Source organism: Coffea eugenioides, chromosome 8 (genome assembly GCF_003713205.1).
Source record: "Coffea eugenioides isolate CCC68of chromosome 8, Ceug_1.0, whole genome shotgun sequence".
Classification (NCBI taxonomy): domain Eukaryota; kingdom Viridiplantae; phylum Streptophyta; class Magnoliopsida; order Gentianales; family Rubiaceae; genus Coffea; species Coffea eugenioides.
In genome coordinates, this window is record NC_040042.1 from 35,690,666 (window position 1) to 35,714,476 (window position 23,811).

Consider the following 23,811-nt stretch of genomic DNA (forward strand, 5'->3'; position numbering starts at 1 on the left):
TAGCGTTATTGCTTCTTGATTTGGGAAAATATTTTACTTCTTGATTAACTTTTAGTCTTGAATGGTAATGTGTTATTGCTATTACTACTATAAAATTGATTGATTAAGAATCAGAATCTAGATTAATTGAATCTCTTCTGAAATGGGCTGTAAATAATTCTGTGATTGTTATAAAACTAATCAAATAAGCTACTATAATATCAAGTGAAATATTGGAGAAAGAAGTAGAGAAAGAAGTAGAGAAATGGAGAGTAATATTCTTATATTTCAATAAGATACAAAAGTCCTCCCAAAGGGTCTCAATGTACCTCTATATATAGGCACTACAAGATTAAAGGTACATAAATCCACTACATGAATGGATTTATGAATTGTAACTTATATACATAAGTAGCCATAAAATCATGAATTAATCCCCTTGGGAATACAAAGGGACATCCACATTTTTGTTATTTCATAACACTCCCCCTTGGATGTCCATTACACAAAGAATATGCCTCGTTAAAACCTTACCAGGGAAAAATCCAGTGGGACCAAAAATCCTAGTAAAGGAAAAAGAGTACACTATTCTTGTGTAATAATTTCTCCCCCTGATGCAAACGTCATTTGAGATCTTTTAATCGTTGCATTCCAATACTCTTCACCAATTTCTCAAATGTCGCAGTTGGTAATGCCTTGGTAAATAAATCGGCCAGATTATTATCTGATCGGATTTGTTGCACATCAATTTCACCATTCTTTTGTAAATCATGAGTAAAAAAGAATTTTGGTGAAATATGTTTCGTCCTATCTCCTTTAATATATCCTCCTTTCAATTGAGCTATACAAGCTGCATTATCTTCATATAATATAGTTGGAGGATTTTCTTTTCCGGAGGATAACCCACAATTCTTCCGGATATAGTGGGTCATTGATCTCAACCAAACACATTCTCGACTGGCTTCATGAATTGCTATTATTTCAGCATGATTCGATGAAGTGGCGGCTAGTGATTGCTTTGTAGATCGCCAAGAAATGGTTGTGCCTCCATATGTAAATAAATAACCAATCTGAGACCTTGCTTTATGCGGGTCGGATAAATACCCAGCATCAGCATAACCAACCAATTCAGGTTTGAATTTATTTGAATAAAATAAACCAAGATCTATTGTTCCTTGGAGATAGCGAAAAATATGTTTAATACCATTCCAATGTCGTCTTGTAGGCGAGGAACTAAATCTTGCTAATAAATTTACTGCAAATGATATATCAGGTCTTGTACAATTAGCAAGATACATTAGTGCACCAATTGCACTGAGATATGGTATTTCAGGACCAAGTATCTCTTCATTTTCCTCTCGTGGTCTAAAAGGATCCTTATTAGGATCTAATGATCTGACAACCATTGGGGTACTCAATGTATGTGCTTTGTCCATATAAAATCGCTTTAATACCTTCCGGGTATAAGCAGTTTGGTGGACAAAAATTCCACCTTTCAAATGCTCAATTTGTAAACCAAGGCAGAATTTTGTCTTTCCAAAATCTTTGATCTCAAATTCTTTCTTCAAATATTCAACATTATTTTGAATCTCTTCAGGAGTTCCAATCAAATTTAGATCATCAATATATATAACAATGATCACAAAATTTGATCCATTTTTCTTGGTAAAAACATATGGACATATTGGATCATTGCTATAACCTTCTTTAGTCAGACATTCATTGAGGCGATTATACCACATACGTCCAGATTGTTTGAGCCCATACAGAGACCTTTGTAATTTTATAGAATAAATATTTTTAGAATTTGATTTGCATGCTTCAGGCATGTTGAATCCTTCGGGGATTCTCATATAAATATCATTTTCAAGATTTTCATATAAATATGCAGTAACGACGTCCATTAGACGCATATCTAATTTTTCATGTACTGCAAAACTCATGTACTGCAAAACTCACAAGATATCTAAATGTGATGGCATCCACTACAGGTGAATACGTTTCATCATAATCAAATCCAGACCTTTGTGAAAATCCTTGGGCTACAAGTCTTGCTTTATATCTTACAATTTTATTTTTCTCATTTCTTTTTCTCACAAATACCCATTTATATCCTACTGGCTTTACACCTTCAGGTGTTTGGACTACAGGTCCAAAAACTTTTCTTTTAACCAGTGAGTCCAATTCAGATTGGATCGCATCTTTCCATTTTGAACAATCATTTCTATACCGACATTCATCAACCGATTTAGATTCATGATCCTCATCAATTTCTATAATATCAAGTGCTACATTTCATTAGGCTCCAATTAAATTTTTTTTTTTTATGATTTCATTCTCTTCAGGAGTTTGCTCTTCAGGAGCAACCTCTGCAAGAGGTTGAATTTTGTCATGACATTTAATCTCCAGAGATATTTGAAATCAATTTATACCTTATTTAGATAGGCCGGCCTTAAATTTATTTGTAGCACTTGTACATGTCCTTCAGGGACATCAATTTTAACCAGAGTATTTCCTGCAGGAATAGTTGATTTAATGGCTCTTCTGGAGTCGATAAATATATCTGACAATTGATTTGCAGTTTTCAGCAAATGAATAATTTCTTGAACTTCCAGTTCACGTTATTTTGTATGAGGATCGAGAAAATCTAATTTTTTTTTAAAATGATTTCCTTTCGGTTGATCTTTTCCTCCCCCTATTGTCGGGAATCGTAACTCATCAGAATAAATAAATCATTTAATAGATCACCCATCAAATATTTTACGATATTTAATCGTAAAAACTGATTCATACCCGACATAAAAATTAAATATTTTTTTTGGAGCCATATATAATATAAAGGGGGTATGTATAAACATTTGTCGGCTCTCAAATATTTTCACTTTCGTTAAATCAGGTATTCATTGGGATCAGTAAACTTCTGATTTACTGCAGGTGATAATTATAAGTCAAATGAGAATGAAGACAACTATATCGATAACCATTTCTCTCTCGAATGGTTATTATGATATAATTAACCTTTATCTCACTTGATTTCTATACATGATCTCTATTGTTGTCTCATTTAATATCTCAATTTGATATCCATTTCAACGGATATTCAAATTCAATAAATTTTCGAGACATGATAAAAAAATAGTACTTTATTCATAATAAACTTTTCTCCTACAGGGAGAAATATAGTAGTGGCTCTTCTGGAGCTTTCAATCACTTATACACTACAACTGATTGTATTTGTCTCTCTCATTGGAATATAATGTATATAGTAGCACTTATTAATGAAACACATATCATTGTCACCATAATTCTTATGGGACAAATATCATCACCATAATTTTTTTTTTAATCCCAAATATTTAACATTCATTTCATCTTCAGGAAGAAAAGCTAATTACTATCATAAATTAAATCAAACATCATACACCTTCAGGGTGTTTAAAGAAATTGGCCATGTGAAGATGCGATTATAATTTTGATTTGTCAAATGTACTTCAGGACATTTATCTTTAGGACCTTTATTTTCTTGTCCTTATCATTATTATCCCACTTCAAGTGGTAATTTTTTTTCTTGTCATGGTAAAATATATATTTACCAAAATCATAGTCATGACAACAACCATAACTAATAAATTGAAATTTAGTCGCATTCACTTCTGGGAATGGACTAAAACTAGCATGCAATAAGTACAAAATACTTCTCAAAATTTCTCTCAATATTGCTACTACAGGAGCATATTCGAGAAATCAATTGTGGAGAGTATTATTTTTAATATATCTTATGAGTAAAATTTTCTCAACACAATTTCAACTGAGAAGTAATTCTAAAAATTGCATAATTATGTTCTTGTAGCCACAGGTAAATTTATCATACCAGGCTTTTGAAATAATGACCATCTTCTAGTGGCCAAATATTTTCATTAAAGAACGACCATCTTCAGGTGGTCGAATCTTTTTCTTTAAATATTTCAAAGGACAAGTAGATCCTCAAATATAATTGATTTTCTATAATAACATCTCTAAAACTCAATGCATCAGAATATAAGTATTTATAACGAATAATTATAAAGGTAAACAAGTAGAATTAAAAGGAGAAATATTACCTCAAAGATATCAAACAATATATGTTTGTGTTTAGTGGTTGTTCAACAGTAGGTACTTGTATTTTGCGATAATTCAAATGTTAGCCATAAGAAATTGAAATAAGTTTATGAGTTAGAAATTTACCTCAGAATTTTCTTGAAGAAATATGGACAGAATTTCGACAAAATCTTGTACTTCACCTTTGTTCAAGGTAGAGCCCCCGTTTTCACCTTTTGCTCAAAAGTAGAGATTTCGTGCTGATAACGTGTTATAAAACTAATCAAATAAGCTACTATAATATCAAGTGAAATATTGGAGAAAGAAGTAGAGAAATGGAGAGTAATATTCTTATATTCCAATAAGATACAAAAGTCCTTCCAAAGGGTCTCAATGTACCTCTATATATAGGCACTACAAGATTAAAGGTACATAAATCCTATTAAACATCCATTACTACAATAATATGAAGAAACGGTTTCTCCACTACATGAATGGATTTATGAATTGTAACTTATATACATAAGTAGCCATAAAATCATGAATTAATCCCCTTGGGAATACAAAGGGACATCCACATTTTTGTTATTTCATAACAGTGATTCCTTTATTGGTCTTGTTGCTAGTTGTCTATTCAGCTTGTTCTTTAGTCAAGTGTTCCATCATGTCGAAACAAGCAAATCCCTATGTAGACTTAGACCAATTGGAAGCAAGTAATACACATTGTCTAATTAATTTCATGCGATTTGGCAACTTAAACACAGTATCTCTAATTCGGCATGCAACTTGGGGACAATATATCAAAAGTCATCTACAATTTCATTATGATATTTGAGAATTTGGCTATTTTTTTTATATATAAAAAAAATGAATTCAATATTCCAAGAAAGAATAACAATATATAAACGAAAACTAACAAACAAATATGATAGCTAGCTCCATCTGGTAGATACAGGTGGACATGGCTTCAGTTTTTATATCCGGAATCTGCAGAAAATTGCAGTCCAAATTTATTGGACAAATTTTTACTATTCCGCATCAAAATTGTAATACATACTAATTTACGGATTCGTTTTCTTACACAAATCCAAGAACCCCACTGTCAATTTGAATAGAGAGTGTTTCTTACTAAGTCCTTTGTTTGACATTTATAGTTAGTAGCATTTGATTATTTGTATTTTTCTCTTGAAGAATCTGCAAGGTACACGAAAATTATGAATGCTGATTTTATTTTATTTCTTTCTACTTTAAAGCAATGTAATTACGTAGTTCTTTTTTTTAAAGCCACTATAATTAGTTTTTCTTTTGAGGGACCACTATAATTAGTTAATTTACGTGTACATCTTCTGTGTTTTTTTATTAATATACACTTTGCATCGCATTAGTTAATTGTAGAATCATTGGCTTGCATTTGCCTAATAATATCAAATGGTGTTTTCCCTTTATCCATCGAAATCGAAGGATTTTTTTTTTTTTTTCAATTTTTACCCTCCGCTCCTTCCCATACCCTTCATATCCCCAATGGTCTTGGTGTTTTCCCCTTATCCATCCAAATCGAAGGATTTTTTTTAATTCTCTCGCTTCTTCCTATATCCTTTCTATGTCAAGTCCGCGATTCGTTTTGAATCTTGAATCTTGAATCTTACACCACGAAGAAGTCTAAAATCCCTATTTTGATCATTGAGTCAACCCCAATAGTTTGCCTAATATTAAATGGGATCACTTATCAAGCAAAATATAAAAAATAAAACGAAATGGGACCAATAATCATATTCTATCTGGCCTAAATAAAAATTCTTATTTATTCAGTCATCTTTGATTTGACTCTCAAGACATTTTTTGTTTATTTTTTTCTCTTGTAATGATCAAAGTTAATTATTTAGCTAAATTTCTCCTAATTATTTAATAATTAATCTTTGACAAACAGGGATTTTATATGTTACAAGAAGCACATCTTACATTTAGAATTCTTTTATTTTATACATGGCATACATACATAAGATGCTCTGGATGCAAAAAAAAAAAAAAAATTCATCACAATATAGAGGTCTTTCTTTATATATGTTTTTTTGCTACACAAATATTAGTATAGTATTATATATAAAAAAGAAATAAAATTAAAATTTAGGGTATTATATAGAAAAAAAGAAAAAATTAAAAGGAAAAATTGTTCAAAACGTTCTTCACATTTTGCAACATTGACTTTTTCCGTCCCTTACTTTTAAAAGTGTAAGTTTACTTCCTTTACAAATTTATATTGGTCAAATTCAATCCCTATTTAGGTATTCAACTAATTTTTAGTCGGAATTCACTATGTGCCTTACACGTGATCATTTTTTAGCGACAAAATTATCAAATCACATTTCATATAATCCGAACTATAGTTCCTCACATTTCACAAAATAAATTTTTTCTTCCATCACATTTCACAAAATGAAACTTTTCGTCCCTCATTGATCATGTGTACGAATTTTTTTTATAAACTCATGTTTATATCTATTTGATTTTATTGAACAGTACGAGTAGCATGTAATATATCTCTATTTGATTTTAGGTAAAATCAAATAGACATATATTACATGCTACTCGTACTGTTCAATGAAATCAAATAGACATAAATATGAATTTTCAAAAATAAGAAAAAACTATTTGTACACATGATCAATGAGAAATGAAAAAACTTATTTTGTGAAATGTGAGGAATGAAAAAATTTATTTTGTGAATTGTGAGGGATTATAAATCAAATTATGTAGAATATAATTTAACAATTTTCTCCTAAAAAATGATTACGTGCAAAATATGTGCTGAATTTCGATAAAAAACTAGTCAAAAAAATTAAATAAAAATCAAATTTGATCGATGTTAATTTATAAAGAATGTAAAATTATACTTTTAAAAGTAACAGGCGAAAATAAGTTATTTTACAAAATGTGATACACCTTTTTTAACTATTTTTCCAAATTAAAATTAAGGGAAAACACGAGGGTTTACTGAAAACTCCATTAAAACAGAACAAACGGAGGGAGCTGTTTTCTGCAGCTTCCAAAACTCTCCTCTTTCTTCCTTCTCCAAACTCCGGCCATTCGTCTCCCTCACGTGGTGGTCTGACTCACTGAGTTAACCGGAACGAGTCTAGTCAAGTGAGTTCAACGCACAGACATGTATAGGAAGAAAGCTACGCTTCTTACTACTTTCAACTCTCTCGCAACTCTCCCAAAGGTACGCAGATATCCCAACTCTCAGAGCTGCATAAAGACCCTTGCTTTATTGTGTAATTTCAGTACTGCCACTGAAAGATCAGATTTTAGATCAGATTTTGATACCTCCACTGAGATTAATAGCGATTATTATGCTGATTATAAGCAAAACAATAATGGGTTTTATAGAAATACTAGTGGGAAGGTGGGAAATTGGAACGTTGGAGGAAATTATGGGCAATTTGAGGAAAATCCACATGGGTTTTATGTTAGAAACGGAAATCAAACTGGGGTGGTTTATCAGCAAAACCCTAGTAGGGTTTATCCCATAAACCCTAGGCAGCAAAACCCAGTTGGGAAAAATGGGGTTTTTGCAAGTAATAGTGATAGCAATATGTCTTTTGATGGCTTTAAGAAGGGGTTTCAGCCGAACCAGGAAGAGCGAAATGGGGATTTCATGCCTATAAATGAGTTTCAGCACGGTTCAGGTGGGCAAAATGTGAATTTTGGGAGGGAAAGCTATGAAAGTATGCAACAGAATTCAGGTGCAATTTATCAGAGACGAGAGGGGGGAAATGGGAATTTTACAAATGGGCATTTCAGAGAGGGCCACAGAACTCAGCTTCAGCAGAGCTCGGTTGGTAGAAGTGGGAATTTGAGTAATGGGGGTTCAGTTGGGGCTGAACGGAATCTAAATTGGAATCACAGAACAAATCCAGCATTACAGACGGGCGGTTTCTCTGATGGTTATGGTGGAGCGTCACAGCATAATGGAATGAGCCATAATGTGGGGAAGGTTGGAACTTTGCAGCAAAATTCTCAGAATATTCATGCTGGAAGACCTGGAAATATTGAACAAATGCAGGGCAGCTATGGTAATGCAGGAATGCGTCAGCAAATTATAAGTGAAGATTTGAAAGCGGGTGATGAGTCAAGTGGAAATTATGGTGATATGAATATGACAGGCAGGATTGAGGAGCTTGATCATTACGTTGAAGAGGGTAAACTGGAGGAAGCAGTGAAAGTTTTGGGGTTGTTAGGGGAGCAGGGTATCAAAGTTGATTTGCCTCGTTATTTAGCCTTGATGACTGCATGTGGCAAGGATAAAGCTCTTGAAGAGGCAAAGTGCATTCATCAACATCTTATGAGATCGATACCTAATCTTGAAGTTAGTACTTACAATAAGATTCTTGAGATGTACTGTCAATGCAGAGCGATGGAGGATGCTTATAGTATATTTGAGAAGATGCCACAACATAACTTGACTTCTTGGGACATTATGATTGCTGGGCTTGCTAAGAATGGTCATGGAGAAAATGCCATTGAATTGTTCACGGAATTCAAAGAATTGGGACTGAAACCTGATGGTCAAATGTACCTTGGTGTTTTTAGTGCATGTGCTGACTTACTTGACACCACTGAGGGCATGTTGCATTTTGAAGCAATGAGCAAAGATTATGGCATTGTTCCATCCATGGAACACTACGTGAGTGTGGTGGACATGCTTGGAAGTGCAGGTTATCTGGATGAAGCTTTAGAGTTCATTGAAAAGATGCCAGTGCAGCCAAGTGTGGAAGTCTGGGAAACTCTGATGCATCTTTCTAGAGTTCAGGGTAACATGGAGCTTGGGGACCGTTGTGCTGAGCTTGTAGAGCTTCTGGATCCATCTCGACTGAATGAACAATCAAGGGCAGGTCTCATACCATTCAAAGCTTCAGACCTTTCTAAAGGGAAGGAAAAGAGGAAAGCTGATGGTCATAATCCTCTTGAGGTTAGGAGCCGGGTCCATGAATTCAGGGCAGGAGATAGATCTGATCCTGATCATGAAAAATTATATGCACTGCTTCGGGGACTGAAGCATCAAATGAAAGAGGCTGGTTATATTCCAGAAACTAAAGTTGTGCTCCATGACATTGACCAAGAATCGAAGGAGGAAGCTGTGCTCGGACATAGTGAGAGACTTGCTGTTGCCAAGGGTCTCTTAAATACCCCTGCTAGGTCTGCAATGCGGATAATTAAAAATCTTCGTATCTGTCTTGATTGTCATAATGCTATGAAGATTATCTCAAAGCTGGTTGGTAGGGAACTTATTATGCGAGATGCCAAGAGATTTCACCATTTTAAAGATGGGGTATGTTCTTGTCGGGATTATTGGTGAAGACCACTTTGAGGTACTATTTAGATTCTTCTTCATATGATGGTCAAGTAACCTCTAACTTTAAACTCTCTTAGCATGAGAACACATCTAGATTCTTTTTTGAAAATATTTGTTACTAAAGAGTGTGTTCCCCTACTTTCCTCTAGTGCACACTGAAGAAATAGAGATGGAAAACATGGCAGATGTATATGGGAACAGGAATGGGTCTTTCATTTGGCTCAGTATTGTTGTCCAATCTTTCAATAGTCAATTAGAACAATAAATATTTTTATATTCTTCATTAGCATTTGCATGGGGTAATATGAACTTGTTGACAGGATGATTCTCAAAGCTTATATCTTTTGAAGACTTTTCTCTGATGGACGTTGGTTCCTTGAGGTCTGGGAATGTATTATGAGATCAAACTGCATTCCTGATTAGATAGCCTCGTAGCGTTCCATGTTAGAAGTTCCTGTTAGCTTGTGGTGAAGTTTTGACTGTTACTCATTCCTTCTGTCTTTAGTGTGAGGAGTAATTTTTTTTTTTTGTAGTTCCGGTGTGAAGAATCCAACCTGACTTGTCTAGAATCTTGGATGAACTTGGAACAGCTCTAGATAGATAAGATACTTCTTATTTTACATTGTGGAATACTTATTTATGTAGGATATGTAGATCATTTTATTGATGTAAAGAAGCAGATTATACATTTTGAAAGGCATAGTCCTTGAATTAACTTGAGCAGTGAATATCTTATCTGGAATCCTTTTGGTCATTGCATACAGTAGCAATATAACATGTCGTGCAAGTTTTGTGTTCTGAATAGTGGCTTTGGATGGATACTTAGAGAGTGACCGTTGATTTGTTTCTGTTGGTAAATGTTGAAGAAATATTCACCTAGGGGCAGATAACTAACTAAAATGGAAGGATTTGGAAGTTTCTCATATTGGATTTATTTCTTTCTTCAACCAGAAAATCAATCCAAAGTGTACGAGTGGAAACTTGTTAGTGCATTCAAGGGTGTACCCCTGCAACATTTATGATATAATAATAGAAGAGCGTGTCATTATAATTTACAGTAAGTATTTATAAAGTGTACCTTGACCAAAATCCTATTAAATTGTTGCAGTAGCCTGTAGGAGCTCTGGATCTTCTTGCAACTTCCAATATCTAACTACTCTTAATAGCAATAAATATATCAGACAGATTTTTTCATCTAAGTTTCTGGGAAGAGGTACAAGAGTTTCTTTTGCCAAATTTAAGTGAAGATTAAGCCAATAAATTTATCTTCAGAATCATCTTTAGTATGTATTTTCTCACAACCTATTGGATTTCAACCTGCCAAGTTTAACTGCATTACCAACTTATTTAGTACTTGATCCAAAAATAGGCAGTAAATCAGTAAGACAATTATCAGAAGGCAGCCCTGCAACAAAGAGGATTCATGTTTATTCAAAATTTACGAATCACATTACTTTCTTTAGTATGGATTCTTGGTAAAGCACAAGTGCCAGAGTACATCAATAAACTTCAGAAGCTTTGTTTAGACCAGAAAATAGAGGGCAATGAAACATCATGAAGCTATAGTCCTCATCCTATCCACAACATTTTGTACTGAACAATTAGTATTTGAATCTGATGCCTCTGCCCCAGCTCATGTATTCGGATATCAGAAGGAAATCAATAGAGTTGATCAAATTATTCATTCATGGCGGTGTGGCTTGGGTGAAGCAAATGAAGGGAAGCTTGTGAGCCGTCTAAGGGAGGGGCCAGCTCCATGAATGTACTACTTGTTGGTTTATGCCTAAACTAGCTTTTGTTTGGGATATTGAAGATATTAGTCGTTAAGAACTTCTTGGTGTTATGTTTCTTTTAAGCTAATATAATAACTATATTACCTGTGCGTCTCCTTGGTTGCTTACCTTACCTGATAGAAATTGTGTCTTACTGAGTTTCAGACTTTGCTCTGCAGATGTGTTACTCAATGTGAAACACAATTGTATGAGCTTTTTGAAGCAGAGATGAAGTCTGCGTGCTTAAATTCATGGTGCATAGAAGAAACAATTAGTGTGTTTGGATTGAGAAGATTTGAAATAAAATAATTTGCTTCACAAATTTCAATCACCTTTTTATCTCGCATACATCACATCACAAAAAGTGCTACAGTAATTATCTCAAATAAATCATCCAAATAAACTCCTATTGGGTGGAGCCCATGGACACTGAATGACATTTTGCATATTGGCTATCTACATACTAAATTGCCATGTGCATTCAATAATTTCTCTACACCTTATTAATTCGTCAGTTGGCCACGGAAGTCACTTATGGGCTCAGATTAAGTTGAAGGGATTTCTGAAACTGTTTGGAAAGAAACTTTTATGGCATTTTAGATAATAGATAGATTATCATTTAACAGATCTCTTAATCACAGCCAATTATTCATTTCCAGAGGGGGCATGTATAGAAAAAATGGTATGAACTAAGAGCCGAAGCATATGAAGTGGTTAGCATCTCAGAGAAGAAAGCAAGAGAACAAAATATGTGAAGGATTTGGTTATATCTAAAGAATAGATGAAGGAATTTGAGCTTCTTGTCTTTTGTTTTATGACTGATTTGGCAGTTATCCAAATCATTTCAGGTTTTGGAACAATAATCTGTGTACTATAAGAAATTATGCGTAATCCATTTATTCTTTCGAAAGGAGTGCTTTTGCTGCTTAGTGTGCTTTCTTTGTTGGTGCTGGTTTTCTATTCTAGGTGTAACAGAAGTGGCACTGACTTTTCATCAGTCATTATTTAACTGCCATTTGTTTGTGTAATTTAATATAAACCCATTCTGGTCATTCCAACCTTATGGACAGGATATATACTGGAAGTTTGGAAGTTGCCTGCCATTTCGCAGTCTGTATGAGTAGTGTTTTCTTTCTCATGGTTTGAATTGAAGTTGCTTGTCGCCACTGTAGCTTTTTTGCAATCAAAGCCGAAATTGTTTTTCCCAGAAAACTCAGATGCTCTGCTCTTCTGCTAACCTTATTATTTACATTTGATAGATGTTGTTGAAGTTTCTGTCCCGTAAAATGCTAAAATCCTGCCTAGTATATATCTTTTTTCTTGTTTTCCCCATTTATCTTCTTTTTTAGTGCATCTAATGTGATCTTTTTTTGGGTCCTTTTCTTGAACATGTTTTACTTGTTATGACATTTTGTTTGGTTGCATGTGACATACTATATGTCGTAATGTTCTTGTTTCTAGTCTATTTGGGTTTACTACTCTGCCTACTATCTGCTTTGCTTGGTGAATTTGCTGCTCTCCACCTGTGATTCCCACTGCCATCAATGGTTTATCTTTCAACCATATTTCATTACCCTGGCCTGGATGCATTAAGTGAAATTGGGGATTCACCTTATTGCCTATTTTACTATGTTAAAGTTCGGCATTACTTTTTCTGGGGTTATTTTGAACTGTTTGTACTCTTTTGTCAGTTGGCATGCATAACCATGTCTACGATTAATCAGATTTTCGGCTGATACCATTACTACTTCTCTGGTTTCTGTGTTATAGGGGGAAATTCATTCTTGTGGGTCTGCTTCATTTAGGCTTCTGGTAGGAAGATCTAGATGTTCAAAACTATCTACTGAAGTGAAAGTTAATCCTTGCAGTACTAAGTTCTTGGCCAGTTGCTGTGCCATAAATTATAAATTTGTTTCGCAATTTAATTAAAGCAGCTTAATTAAGGTTTTCCCTGATTTCTTAAATGGCTTCTTTTGATCTGTCTTGATCCCTTAGTTTTTTTAACTTTTGACAATGTGTTTTTCAAGGAAGATGAGTATGCTACTGCAATGGAACGAGGATTGTTTTCTAAGACTAGGATGGCTGGGAGATTTTTTTCTTCAAAGAATCAGTAGTGGTTCTCCACTTACTCCTTGACAAGGTGAAATGTGCTACCAATTAGGCTGCGTTTCGTTGTCAATGACCGGGATTCTTGAGAAGTGCTCCCCGAGTCTCGTAATCAGGTTCACTATTACAGAGTACATAGTTTGACAAAATTTTCCAATGAGAACAATCATACAAGGGACGGTATACTTGGTATGAGGAGCCTGACAGCAACAAGTATTGAAGAGCTTCTCCAATTAGTCTTGAGAGTCTTGGTCTTTCTTCTCCAGTTCCAGGGTAACTGGTGAGATTCTCCAATTTCAGCCTTCAGAAACTGTGAAGGCTTTCTTGAGTAGTAGTAGTAGCAGTAGTAATGGTTTTGACTCAAGGGCCAGGCAAATCTCATGGGCAACAGCTTCAGTCCTGACAAACCAGTGATTTTGACTTCCTTCTCTATTCCTGCAAAAGTCTTCCTGTATCACCCCACTTGTGAATGGGATCAGAAAAAATTCTCAGAAACTTTCAATCTCTTATAAGTTGATTGCTTTATGTAAGCCTAGTAGTAAACTGCGCATAAGTGGAAGAAGAAGTGTAGAAAAGTAGAAAAGAGGAAAATGAGAAGTCGATTTCTTTAAATCGAATTTAAAGTCAATTTTTTGGAGGAATGGAATTTAATCTTAATTTATAAATACTAATTGATTTCTACTATTTCTTCGATTTTGGAATAGATTGCAATATTAATGTAGATAACCCAAATTATCACATAAATCAGAAGTTATCAAATATGTTGGCAAATCACATTGTTTGGATTGAGATGATTTCAAATAAAATAATTTACTTCACAAATTCAAAGTAATTTTTTGTCTTTCCAATTTCTTTTTCATCTCACATACATTATATCACAAAAAGTATTAAAGTAATAATTTCAAATAAATTATCCAAATAAACTCTTATACAAACAAACCTTTTAAATTTATCTTCTGCGGTAGTAGCAAGAAGATTAAATTTACGAAAACATTTTTATGAGCAGGAAAAATTTCATAAATCCAGAATTTAGTCAAAAAGAAAGAAAGTGCAACTCACAAGTTTTTTTTTTTTGGGGGAGCGCGGGGGGGGGGGGGAGTATTATTACCTATACCAAAACAAAGCTGAAAAATAAGCAAGAAGTAAAGAACTTGATAGTTGAATCATGATAACACTTATATTTAAAAAATGTTTACATTAAATTGCAATTATAAAGTTTAAGTAAATTTTGATTCTAAATTGTTTGGTGAATTAAATGTTCGATTCAAATTTTCTTAATTCCCTTACTTCTTCTTCGCTTCTTAAATCTCATTCCTCTCTTGCTGAATTTTTTTTATTTTTTTACTAAAATAAAGTCTAGACAGTCTAGTGAGGAGAAAAGGTAGGGATATTTTTTCTTTTCTTCATATTGTTTCACACTATTCCAAACCAAAATGCAAAAAATTCAGGGGCCAAACCATCATTAGGCAAAAATTTGCAGTCAAAAAGATAAAAAAAAAATGAAAACACAATAAATCTATGGCTCCAAACGACGCCGCTTTCTACCGCAATCGTACCGAATGAGTAAACTTTCCCAAGCACTAAATTCATTCAAGAATTTTAGAATTGCAATGGAGTTTGAGGGTTTAAGGGAAGAGAGAGAACAAAAGCCATGGCGGGTTCTCGAATTCTACAGTGGAATTGGCGGCATGGTACGGTTATTACTATTTTAATTCTTTTATATTTTCTCAGAATTAATTTTGATATTTTTCCCTTTTCGTTTTTGGGTTTATTTTTGGCAGAGATATTCATTGATGAAGGCAGGAGTAAACGCAGTAGTTGTGGAAGCATTCGACATAAACGACGTTGCAAATGATGTTTATCAGCATAATTTTGGCCACCGGCCTTACCAGGTATTGTTTTAATATCCAGGAAGTTATGGTTTTCACTTTAGCAAATGATTTTTGTTTTTCATCCGATTTTATAATGTACACTAAAGCAGTGATTAGCGTCTGTTTTTGAGTTAGTTGGAAAAGATTTAAATAAAAAAAATAAAGGGTTTTGCTTGATTCAGTCTGTATTTTCTTGCTATGATATGTAACGTAGGTGCCTCCCCTTTTTTTTTTGTTATTTAATTTTTAATTTAATTTGAATTTTTTCAAAGTTGTAAAATTTGATTCTTTTTGGATGAGTTTAGGGCAACATTCAATCTCTAAGTGCTGCTGATCTTGATAGTTATGAGGCCGAGGTGTGGCTTCTATCTCCGCCTTGTCAACCATACACTCGACAAGGTGATGGATTTGCTTCTTTTCGTTGGATTTTGTTTTTGTTGAATCTTTGGGATGTAGCATTGCTCTTGTAGAATGGAATGCATTTTTGAGTTTGTGTTTTAGTTCAGGGCTTCAGAAGGGATCCAGTGATGCTCGGGCGTCCTCTTTTCTGAGGATTTTGGAATTGATACCACAAACTTCACAGCCTCTGCTCATGCTATTTGTTGAGAATGTTGTTGGATTTGAGGTGCATTTGACAGAATTGATATCAAAATCATGGATGGTTCTTAAGTTGTTTGAGTTCGTGATTGATATGCTTTTCCTTTACATGATATGTCTATTTTTTTTGGCAGACATCTGATACCCATAAGAGGATGGTTAAAATGTTAGAAGAAAACAATTTCATCCTACAAGAATTTATTTTGAGCCCATTGCAGTTTGGCATACCTTATTCTCGGCCTCGATATTTCTGTTTGGTCTCTCTCTCTGTCTCTCTCTCTCACAACTACAAGTTCATGTATGCATATTCTCTTACTAAACAATTGATATTATCACATTAGAATGTTCATGAAGCAATAATTGGATGGGAAGCTGATAAATCAGTTGAGCATATGTCAAGTTAAGAAAAAAAATGACTAATAAGTGCTAATGCCCATAGTTGCAAAGAACTCTATCCTCTGATGATTAAGTAATATTTTTGAATTTTTACCATTTGCTAGGTGGTTGCACTCCATGGTTCAAAATCTTAACTTGTTTTAAAATGATTGAGAGAAATGATAGATTGAGTAAATTAAAAAAGACAGTGAACTAAGAAGCAGTATAGCTCCAAAATATGAAGTTCATTCACTCATGTGTTGCATTTATTTTACGACTTTTTGGTACTTTTATGACTGGTTTGTTTTGCAAATTCCATAAATAAAGAATAGAAACTTACAGAAAAGAACTTTTCTTTTTTCACCTGGAGTTCTCAAAACAAAGAGTAACTTGCTGACATCAAGTAACCACATTTATGTGGGTGCCTTTCCTTTCCAAGCAGATTGGTGCTTAATTCTTATGACTGTTAGTACTACTTTGCTTTATTAGATGATGTTGTACCGGTAGCTTGGTAAAGTATTGGTATAATGTACTACCTGATAGCTTCTACAAAGGCCTTTAAATCATTTGTGCAACTTCTTGTAATTAAGTTCTACTGCAGTTTCAGATTATCTTTTGTTTTTAAAGCATGCACATTATTTTATTTGTCCGTGTTCAAACATGATAAAACTATTTGAATATCTTTGGGCTGCAACCCCTTGGCACTAGGTCCGTGGATTATGATCTATAGATTTTGTTCTTCAATAATAAGGTTTCATGAGTACATGTGCATTTTACGGTGCTTGGTCGCAGTCTTATAAGTGAAATTCCATTCATGCTGCAGGCCAAAAGGAAACCTTTAGCCTTCAAAAATCCACAATTCAACAATCAACTTCTTTGGAGTCCCGGTCCACTGTATGAACAAGATGATCAAAAAAGCGGCATGGTTGACCAGTCACATGGAATTTTTGATGACTCAATTAAAGCATGTAGGCCTATAGAGGATTTTCTTGAGGACAAGGTGCCCAGAAACAAGGTTCATTCAGATTATTGTACTTTGCTGGCTAATATTTCCGATTTATCTGAGCAAACTGATAAAAGAAATGGTTGTAGCCATAGCTCCTTGAACACATATCTGGTCCCATTAAGCTTAGTAGAGAGATGGGGCAGTGCCATGGGTATCCATATGAACCATATCATAACAACTTTTTCTTTGATAGCTTCTCTTCCCAATCACCAAACTGCTTGTCAGTTTCCTTAAGAGATTGCAGATATCGTTTTTCCTGCATCGAGACGCTGTTGTTGTTTTACGAAAAGCTACTACCGCTTTGTGAAGGGTACTGGTTCCTTGTTGGCAACCAATCAGGTATTGTCTTTTCTAATATATGTGTACTTTTCTAATAGATGTGTACCTTTGTGAAGGATTTCTGTAGCATTATTCTTTTGTTCTAATTTGTGCTAATTCAAACTGTCAGAGGGTGTTGGCTTTTCATGTTTTAGCTTCTTTTTCTTCGTTTCTAATTATTACTTTAACATTTTTTAAAATTTTGTTCCTTTAATTTGTAAATTTGGTATTAATTTCCACTTTGTTTTATCTCATGAACAGTCCTATTTGAAAAGTTGAAATATCAGCCTCCAAGTCATCCCGGTTTACTCCCTTTGGAGCAGATATAGATTTCATTTCCAAAGCTATAGCTTCGTCTCCATCGTCATTTATCTGTTTAAGTTTGAGAAGAGTTACTTAAGAATGGGATTTCTGCATAAATGGCTAAGACATGCTATAAACTATTAGCGTGTTTCTTATATTGTGTGTATTTCTGGACAATAGGTTAGTCACTCACTATATTGTGCATAATTGGATTAACATATAAATGTGGCTGTCTCTACAGTGAGATACTGACTTCTACCTTACTAGACGAATTGGATGCTTAAGTGCTAGTTTTTGTATAGCTGGTGCCATGTGTTTAGAGTAGTGCAACACCCATTCCATGCATACCATAGTTAGTCTTACAATGATCTGGCTACAAACTTTGTCCAATATGAGGCTGCATAATTAATGGCATCAATTGATCATACTAGAACTTAAACACGCTAAATTGTTATTGGCATAGGTAATGTGGTTCTTCTTTAGTTGATAGACTAGTTTCAGTAATAAAAATTACTACAATATTGAAGCAAGAAGAAGAACAAGTAAACACTTCTGAAGGATGAATTGATTACTTGCAGTGACACGAATACCTTCTTATGCAGGTTGGTCCAAATCTAGTTTAAGGCAAATATTTGATGAACTTTAATGCAAATATTTGGTCCAAAGCTAGGAGCATATGGTTCTCTTCTTTGTGCTTACGATGATGATCTTTGTATTAGGACTCAATAAGCTCATCTTCATTGGCTTTGGACAATTTTATGAATTTTATCTGCAAATCTCTCTTTTGCTCTTTGACATCAGTAGCTGCTGCTCCAAGATGGTTGTTAAATGGTTGGTTAGAACTTAAAAAGAAAATAAGATATTTCCATTCAGGTTAGAATAGAACTTTTATCTGTCCTAGATTAGTTTTTCATCTACTGAATGTGTCCACACTACATGACCCAATAAATCTCATCAGTTTTATGTTGATTGGGAACCTCACATTCTTTGATTGTTATATTGACCTTATAACCTAATGGAAATTTTTTTCCATCTTATATGCATGAAATACAGGAAAAAACCGAGGATAAAATTGTTCCACTGGAGGAACTTGGTCTTAGATACTTTACCCCTAGGGAGGTATGTTATGGACATTATTTCGTACATGAGTTAGTTCCTTCTAAGCGCATTTCCACTGTAATGTATAACTGCTACCTGTTTTTCTTAGGTTGCAAATTTGCATTCCTTTCCAGAGGATTTCCAATTTCCAGAGCACATCAGCCTTCGACAATGGTATGTTTTTCTGAGTTCAGCTTTGTTGGAAAGTAAGAATATTGCTTGTGTATTGATTGAGAAGTATGTTAATCCTTCAAAACAGCGTATTTGTATGTATTATTTATCCCATATTTTCTTTTTCCTTTTATTTCTGATTTGTGTTTGCCATATATATTATGTGTCACAGGAAAGGACTCTAAGCAACTGTGTTTCTTTTGACTTCTGCTTTTCTTTTTTCCCCTTTCTTTCTTTTTCTGCACCAGGGGAGGGGTTGGTGGCACAGTATACTTATGATAGAAACATATTTTATCTTTGTTCCCAAATTCCCAAATCCCCCAAAGAGATAAACAGCATGAAATAGAAACTGTAATAGGTGGAACAATCAGCAACTAAATTTGCTTTGGCTGGACTTCCTTAGTAGTAGCACATCATTGTACACCCTCTGATAGCACATAAGAGTGAATGGAGATTCACAATGTCTCTGGAGAAACCCATTACCCTATTCAAATTCAAATTGCAATAGTGCTGATGCTTTCAAGATTTCTGTGCTGCAGAAGAGTTAGGTAAACAGCCTCTCCATTTCAAGCAAAGAGGCTTGTTATGCTGATGTGGTGTAGTCATTATTGCAAGGCTTAATAAGTGAACACTAATAATACATTGTCCACATGTATGTACACACACACACACACACATATAGGGTGTCTGGTGGCAGCAATAAGTCGCTTGAAGATCTTACCCAAGAATTTGTTTCAGTACCTGATCTTCAATTAGTACTTTATGCTAAATGGGAATCAGTGGTTTCTTCCATGTCCCTTGAATTACTGAATTTCTTGCCAACATGTTTGAAACGAACAAATTAAATCAAGTATCTATAAGGTTATACATTAGTGATGCCTTGCTCTTTTATAATTCCAATCTCCTTTTGTGCTATTATGATTTTTCTTGCCTTTAGCTAGAGATATTGCTATGAAATGATTGCGTTCTTTTTTCTGACATGTCATTGCTCAGCTCCCTGACTAGATACATTGTCTATTTTGCAGTTATGCGTTGCTTGGGAATAGTTTAAGTGTTGGAGTGGTTGCTCCACAATTGCGCTACCTATTTTCTCATCCAACATGACTGTTAAGTTACAATCTGCACATTGAAGCTTCCCTTGATGATGATCGACTGATTTTCTCACTTGGGATTTAACAGTAACATGCTAGCTGTGGAACAATTCTTCCAGCTACAAGTTGTATTTACTGATTCAGAAGTTCAGTCATTCATTGCTGTCAGTAACATGCTTGATTTTGTTGATTTATATTGTTGTAACAAGTGGATAGTTCTTTTCTGCTGATGCAAAATTTGTATTTTCTGATTGCCAAGACCTCATATTGTAGTGCTCCGAGCAGATTGTGGCAATTTAAGAAGGCCATCACTGTTTCATTAGTTATGTTATTGTAAAATTAGAAATAGCAAAATTTTGTTGAACCGTTTATTCTTTGTTCTTATACCACTTGAGGAAGTTTTTCGAAGTTTTTCCATTTCTTCACAGGAAATAACTTCTTGATTTGGAGTTTGCCTTTGATACCCTAGAGATGGCAGGTATCTTTGTCACTAATTTGGTCCTTTTGTCTAGTCCAAAAATTATTATTGCTGTACAGGAAACTACAGACCAATTGCGGAAGCTCTTGGGTCAGTTAAAGGATTCTTTCTTGCTGCTAAAAGAAAATGCATACTTCGCTTGCTGTTTAATGCACCTAGAATTTCGCAAGAGTAGTCAATTTTGATTCCATGGCAACAGTGAGGGAATTTTCAAACTCATAATTCAAGTTCAAAAAATTTGCATGTCTTCTTCCTAGCCATAGATACAAAAGTAGCAATACGGGTTTGCACTGAAATGCTCTATGCCTCTAGAAAGGAAGAGTCTTGGTTCCTTCATTTCTTGTTTTTGGGCTACAGGGGGGAGGGGAAAAGGGGGATTATTAGCAGCATCCAGGATGTTCAAATGCTATTCTCATACATATAAATTTCATAAAAACAAGAAAGCTAAACCCTCCAAACCGCTTCACAAAGATCACTGAGAAACTTTTACTGATGCTACCACGAAGCAGTCTGGCGCCATGCAAATTACTCTATTCTGAGGGAGGACAGCTGAGGTTGCACATGTAAATGACTTCCTCGCCTCAGAAAGAGCCTGTACGTTTGCAAATGACTAGCCACGGCTTCTAATGTCATGCCCCCATCAAGGTCACTCATTTGCTCTAAAATCTGCTCAGGCAAAGCTGTCTCAATTCCCAAGTTGTTAACAATTTGTACAAACCTTCTGTGACGTTCTACATTCCAGACCGGCCGTCGAGCTCCTCCAACTGCCGATGGTGGAAGAGGTGGTGCTTGGGAAGGGGATGGGTTGTGTATGGCGTTAGAGTTTGGTGGAATTTGGGATTCCATTAGGCACAAAATTTGGTCAGGCTTTCTTCTTCCTGCAGTCGTTAATATATAGATGCACTAGGGTTGACAAATGACCAGAAATATGATCTTTTCTTGATGTTGGACTTTTTTCCTTCCTATGAACTTTGGAGTTGACTCATTTTATTCAAGAATTCTCCTAACAGGTGCTATATACACCATTTACGTTGTTTATAACGAAATGTGTTAAAATTTTACAGTACCTTGCGGGCATTTATAATGAGGGCTAATTAGATACAAATTCTTATTCAATAATATGACAAAGTTTGCCAGCTTGTGTTAGTCAAAGTTTGTCCTCATTTCTTTAAGGGCAAATTATATTTCCTCATGTGGTTTAGCATTTTTTACATAACCCCCCTATGGTTTCAAAAGTTATACATAACCCCCTCATGGTTTGGATTAAAGCGTCAAAGTGACGGAAATAGTCATTCGTAACGAAATTTCTAGAAATGTCAAAATTACCTCTATAAATATATGACACACTAATCCCGTATGATTTTTATATTTTACCATATAATTCCCTTATGGTTTTCAATACACATAACCCCCCTTGGTTAATAAATAATTTTCAACTTTACATAAGGGTATTTTTTGACATTTTAGATGACTCCGTTATGAATGATCATTCCCGTCACTTTGACACTTTAATCCAAACCATGAGGGGGTTATGTATAACTTTTGAAACTATAGGGGGGTTATGTAAAAAATGCTAAACCACAGGGGGGTAAAGTGAAATTTACCCTTTCTTTAACCTAACCTGTTTTCCGATTTACATCTCCATTCTCTTAACTGTATTAAGTTCAACATGGTTTTGATTGTCAAAACACTTGCCTATTAACAATAACCATATTCAGATTGTGAGTGCACGTAGATATCAGAATGTGATGAAAGGATGAATGCTCTTTCTGCAACACAATATTCACATTTAAGCAAAATCTCAACTTAAAGATCTTTAGGTGTATAGACTGATTTAGTTCCATTCACAATTTCCATTGCATTTTAAAGCAACAGCTACTGTTTACTTCGCATCGGTTAATAAAGTTCAACCCATGAACCAAACTGTTAAGAAAGCTTATTTGCTTAGACATTCAAGAATGCATGTTAGCCTACACTCTCCAACTTGTTGCGAGAAAATCCAAGATTATGGGGTGAGGGGGAGCGGGTGGGGAAAGCATCTAATGTATTGTTACGTGTAATTGCAACTGTCTCAACTTGCTTTTCACCTGTAATAAAAAGGGAAAAATGAAAAAGGAAATTTCATATGGTTTTTTCTATATACGTACTAGACAAAGGAAGGATTGATGCTATAAAATTACCATCCCCTGAACTGAAATTCTTTCGAGAAAGAGATGCATCCTTTCGGCAAAAAAAAAAAAAAAAATTGACTCACTTTTTATTTTGTGTTTACGGACGTTGGTGTGTGTGGGTACTATATAGACAAATTTATTATATATAACTATTCTACTTTGAAATCTATTAACCCACTCATACGTGCAAAAGCTAATATCTCTATGATTTTAAAGGCATGTTCTGATTTGTGATGATGCAAGGTGGTTATAGGAGCCGCAACCACCTAAAATTTTTCATACTGTCTTAGGCTTATTTTAGGAGTTTAGAAGAGAAAAGAAAAGGAAGGATAAGTTATGAGAAAAAAGAAAAGAAAAGAAAAGATATGATTTTATTTTCAAATTGATTGGGAGTTTAAAAAAGAAAAGGAATGATTTTGGACAGATTAAGCACTGTGATTTTATTGTTTAACATTTTGTGAGTAAAGTTGGCATTTTCAAGAAGTTTAAAAAGGTTAAATTTTCCTTCCCGTTCTTCTCATTTTTGGGGGGAAAGTTTTCTAGCCAATCTATCCTTCCACTTTCCTTTCTTTTCTTCCCACTTAAAGCTCCCAATATTTCCCCTTCTTTTCCCTTATTTTCTCACCAAATCCTTGATTGCCAAACTAAGATGACCAAATCCTTATACTTCCTCCATCCCACTTTGATATTCTTATTTTCATTTTTCGTATGTTCCAAATTATAATCCACTTTTTAATTGAAAATGTCGTTATCTTTTTATTTCTCTAAACTACCCTTATTCAATGTAGGTTGTTATTAGTATAAACTACCTTATTTAATATAGATTGTTAACTTACGCCATTTAATACATTTAGATTGATCTTTCAAGCCAGCTTTGTTATTCTTTCAAGCCAAAATTGAAATAATGTAAAATGAGAATTGATTTTTTCTTGATCATCAATTTAAGTTCTTATAAACCATCAATTCAAGTTTTCATGAATAATTAATATAAAGTTGTACTCTATTTAATGTAAGGGTATTTTAGAAAAATAGCAATTTAAATTTA

The 23,811-nt window shown here is 34.3% G+C and overlaps 2 protein-coding genes across 8 annotated transcripts; both read left to right on the top strand.

The window, feature by feature from the left end:
- The first annotated feature begins 7,109 nt into the window (after window positions 1-7,109).
- On the top strand, window positions 7,110-13,899 carry LOC113781660 (pentatricopeptide repeat-containing protein At4g32450, mitochondrial-like). 7 transcript variants are annotated; one of them, XM_027327625.1, is made up of 2 exons: window positions 7,110-9,425; window positions 13,209-13,899. In XM_027327625.1, the coding sequence occupies exon 1, from the start codon at window positions 7,217-7,219 to the stop codon at window positions 9,410-9,412; it is 2,196 nt and encodes a 731-aa protein (XP_027183426.1). In that variant the 5' UTR covers window positions 7,110-7,216; the 3' UTR covers window positions 9,413-9,425; window positions 13,209-13,899. The 7 variants fall into 7 exon arrangements, with proteins under 7 accessions (XP_027183426.1, XP_027183427.1, XP_027183428.1 ...); XM_027327626.1 differs by having other exon boundaries at window positions 13,213-13,899; XM_027327627.1 differs by having other exon boundaries at window positions 13,254-13,899.
- A 998-nt stretch (window positions 13,900-14,897) lies between these two features.
- On the top strand, window positions 14,898-20,488 carry LOC113780646 (tRNA (cytosine(38)-C(5))-methyltransferase 2). The gene is made up of 10 exons (XM_027326428.1): window positions 14,898-14,978; window positions 15,069-15,179; window positions 15,464-15,557; window positions 15,665-15,783; window positions 15,890-16,012; window positions 16,954-17,287; window positions 17,381-17,475; window positions 18,811-18,876; window positions 18,965-19,029; window positions 20,052-20,488. Exons 1-10 carry the CDS (start codon window positions 14,898-14,900, stop codon window positions 20,128-20,130), a joined length of 1,167 nt encoding a protein of 388 aa, XP_027182229.1. The 3' UTR covers window positions 20,131-20,488.
- Window positions 20,489-23,811: the final 3,323 nt, after the last annotated feature.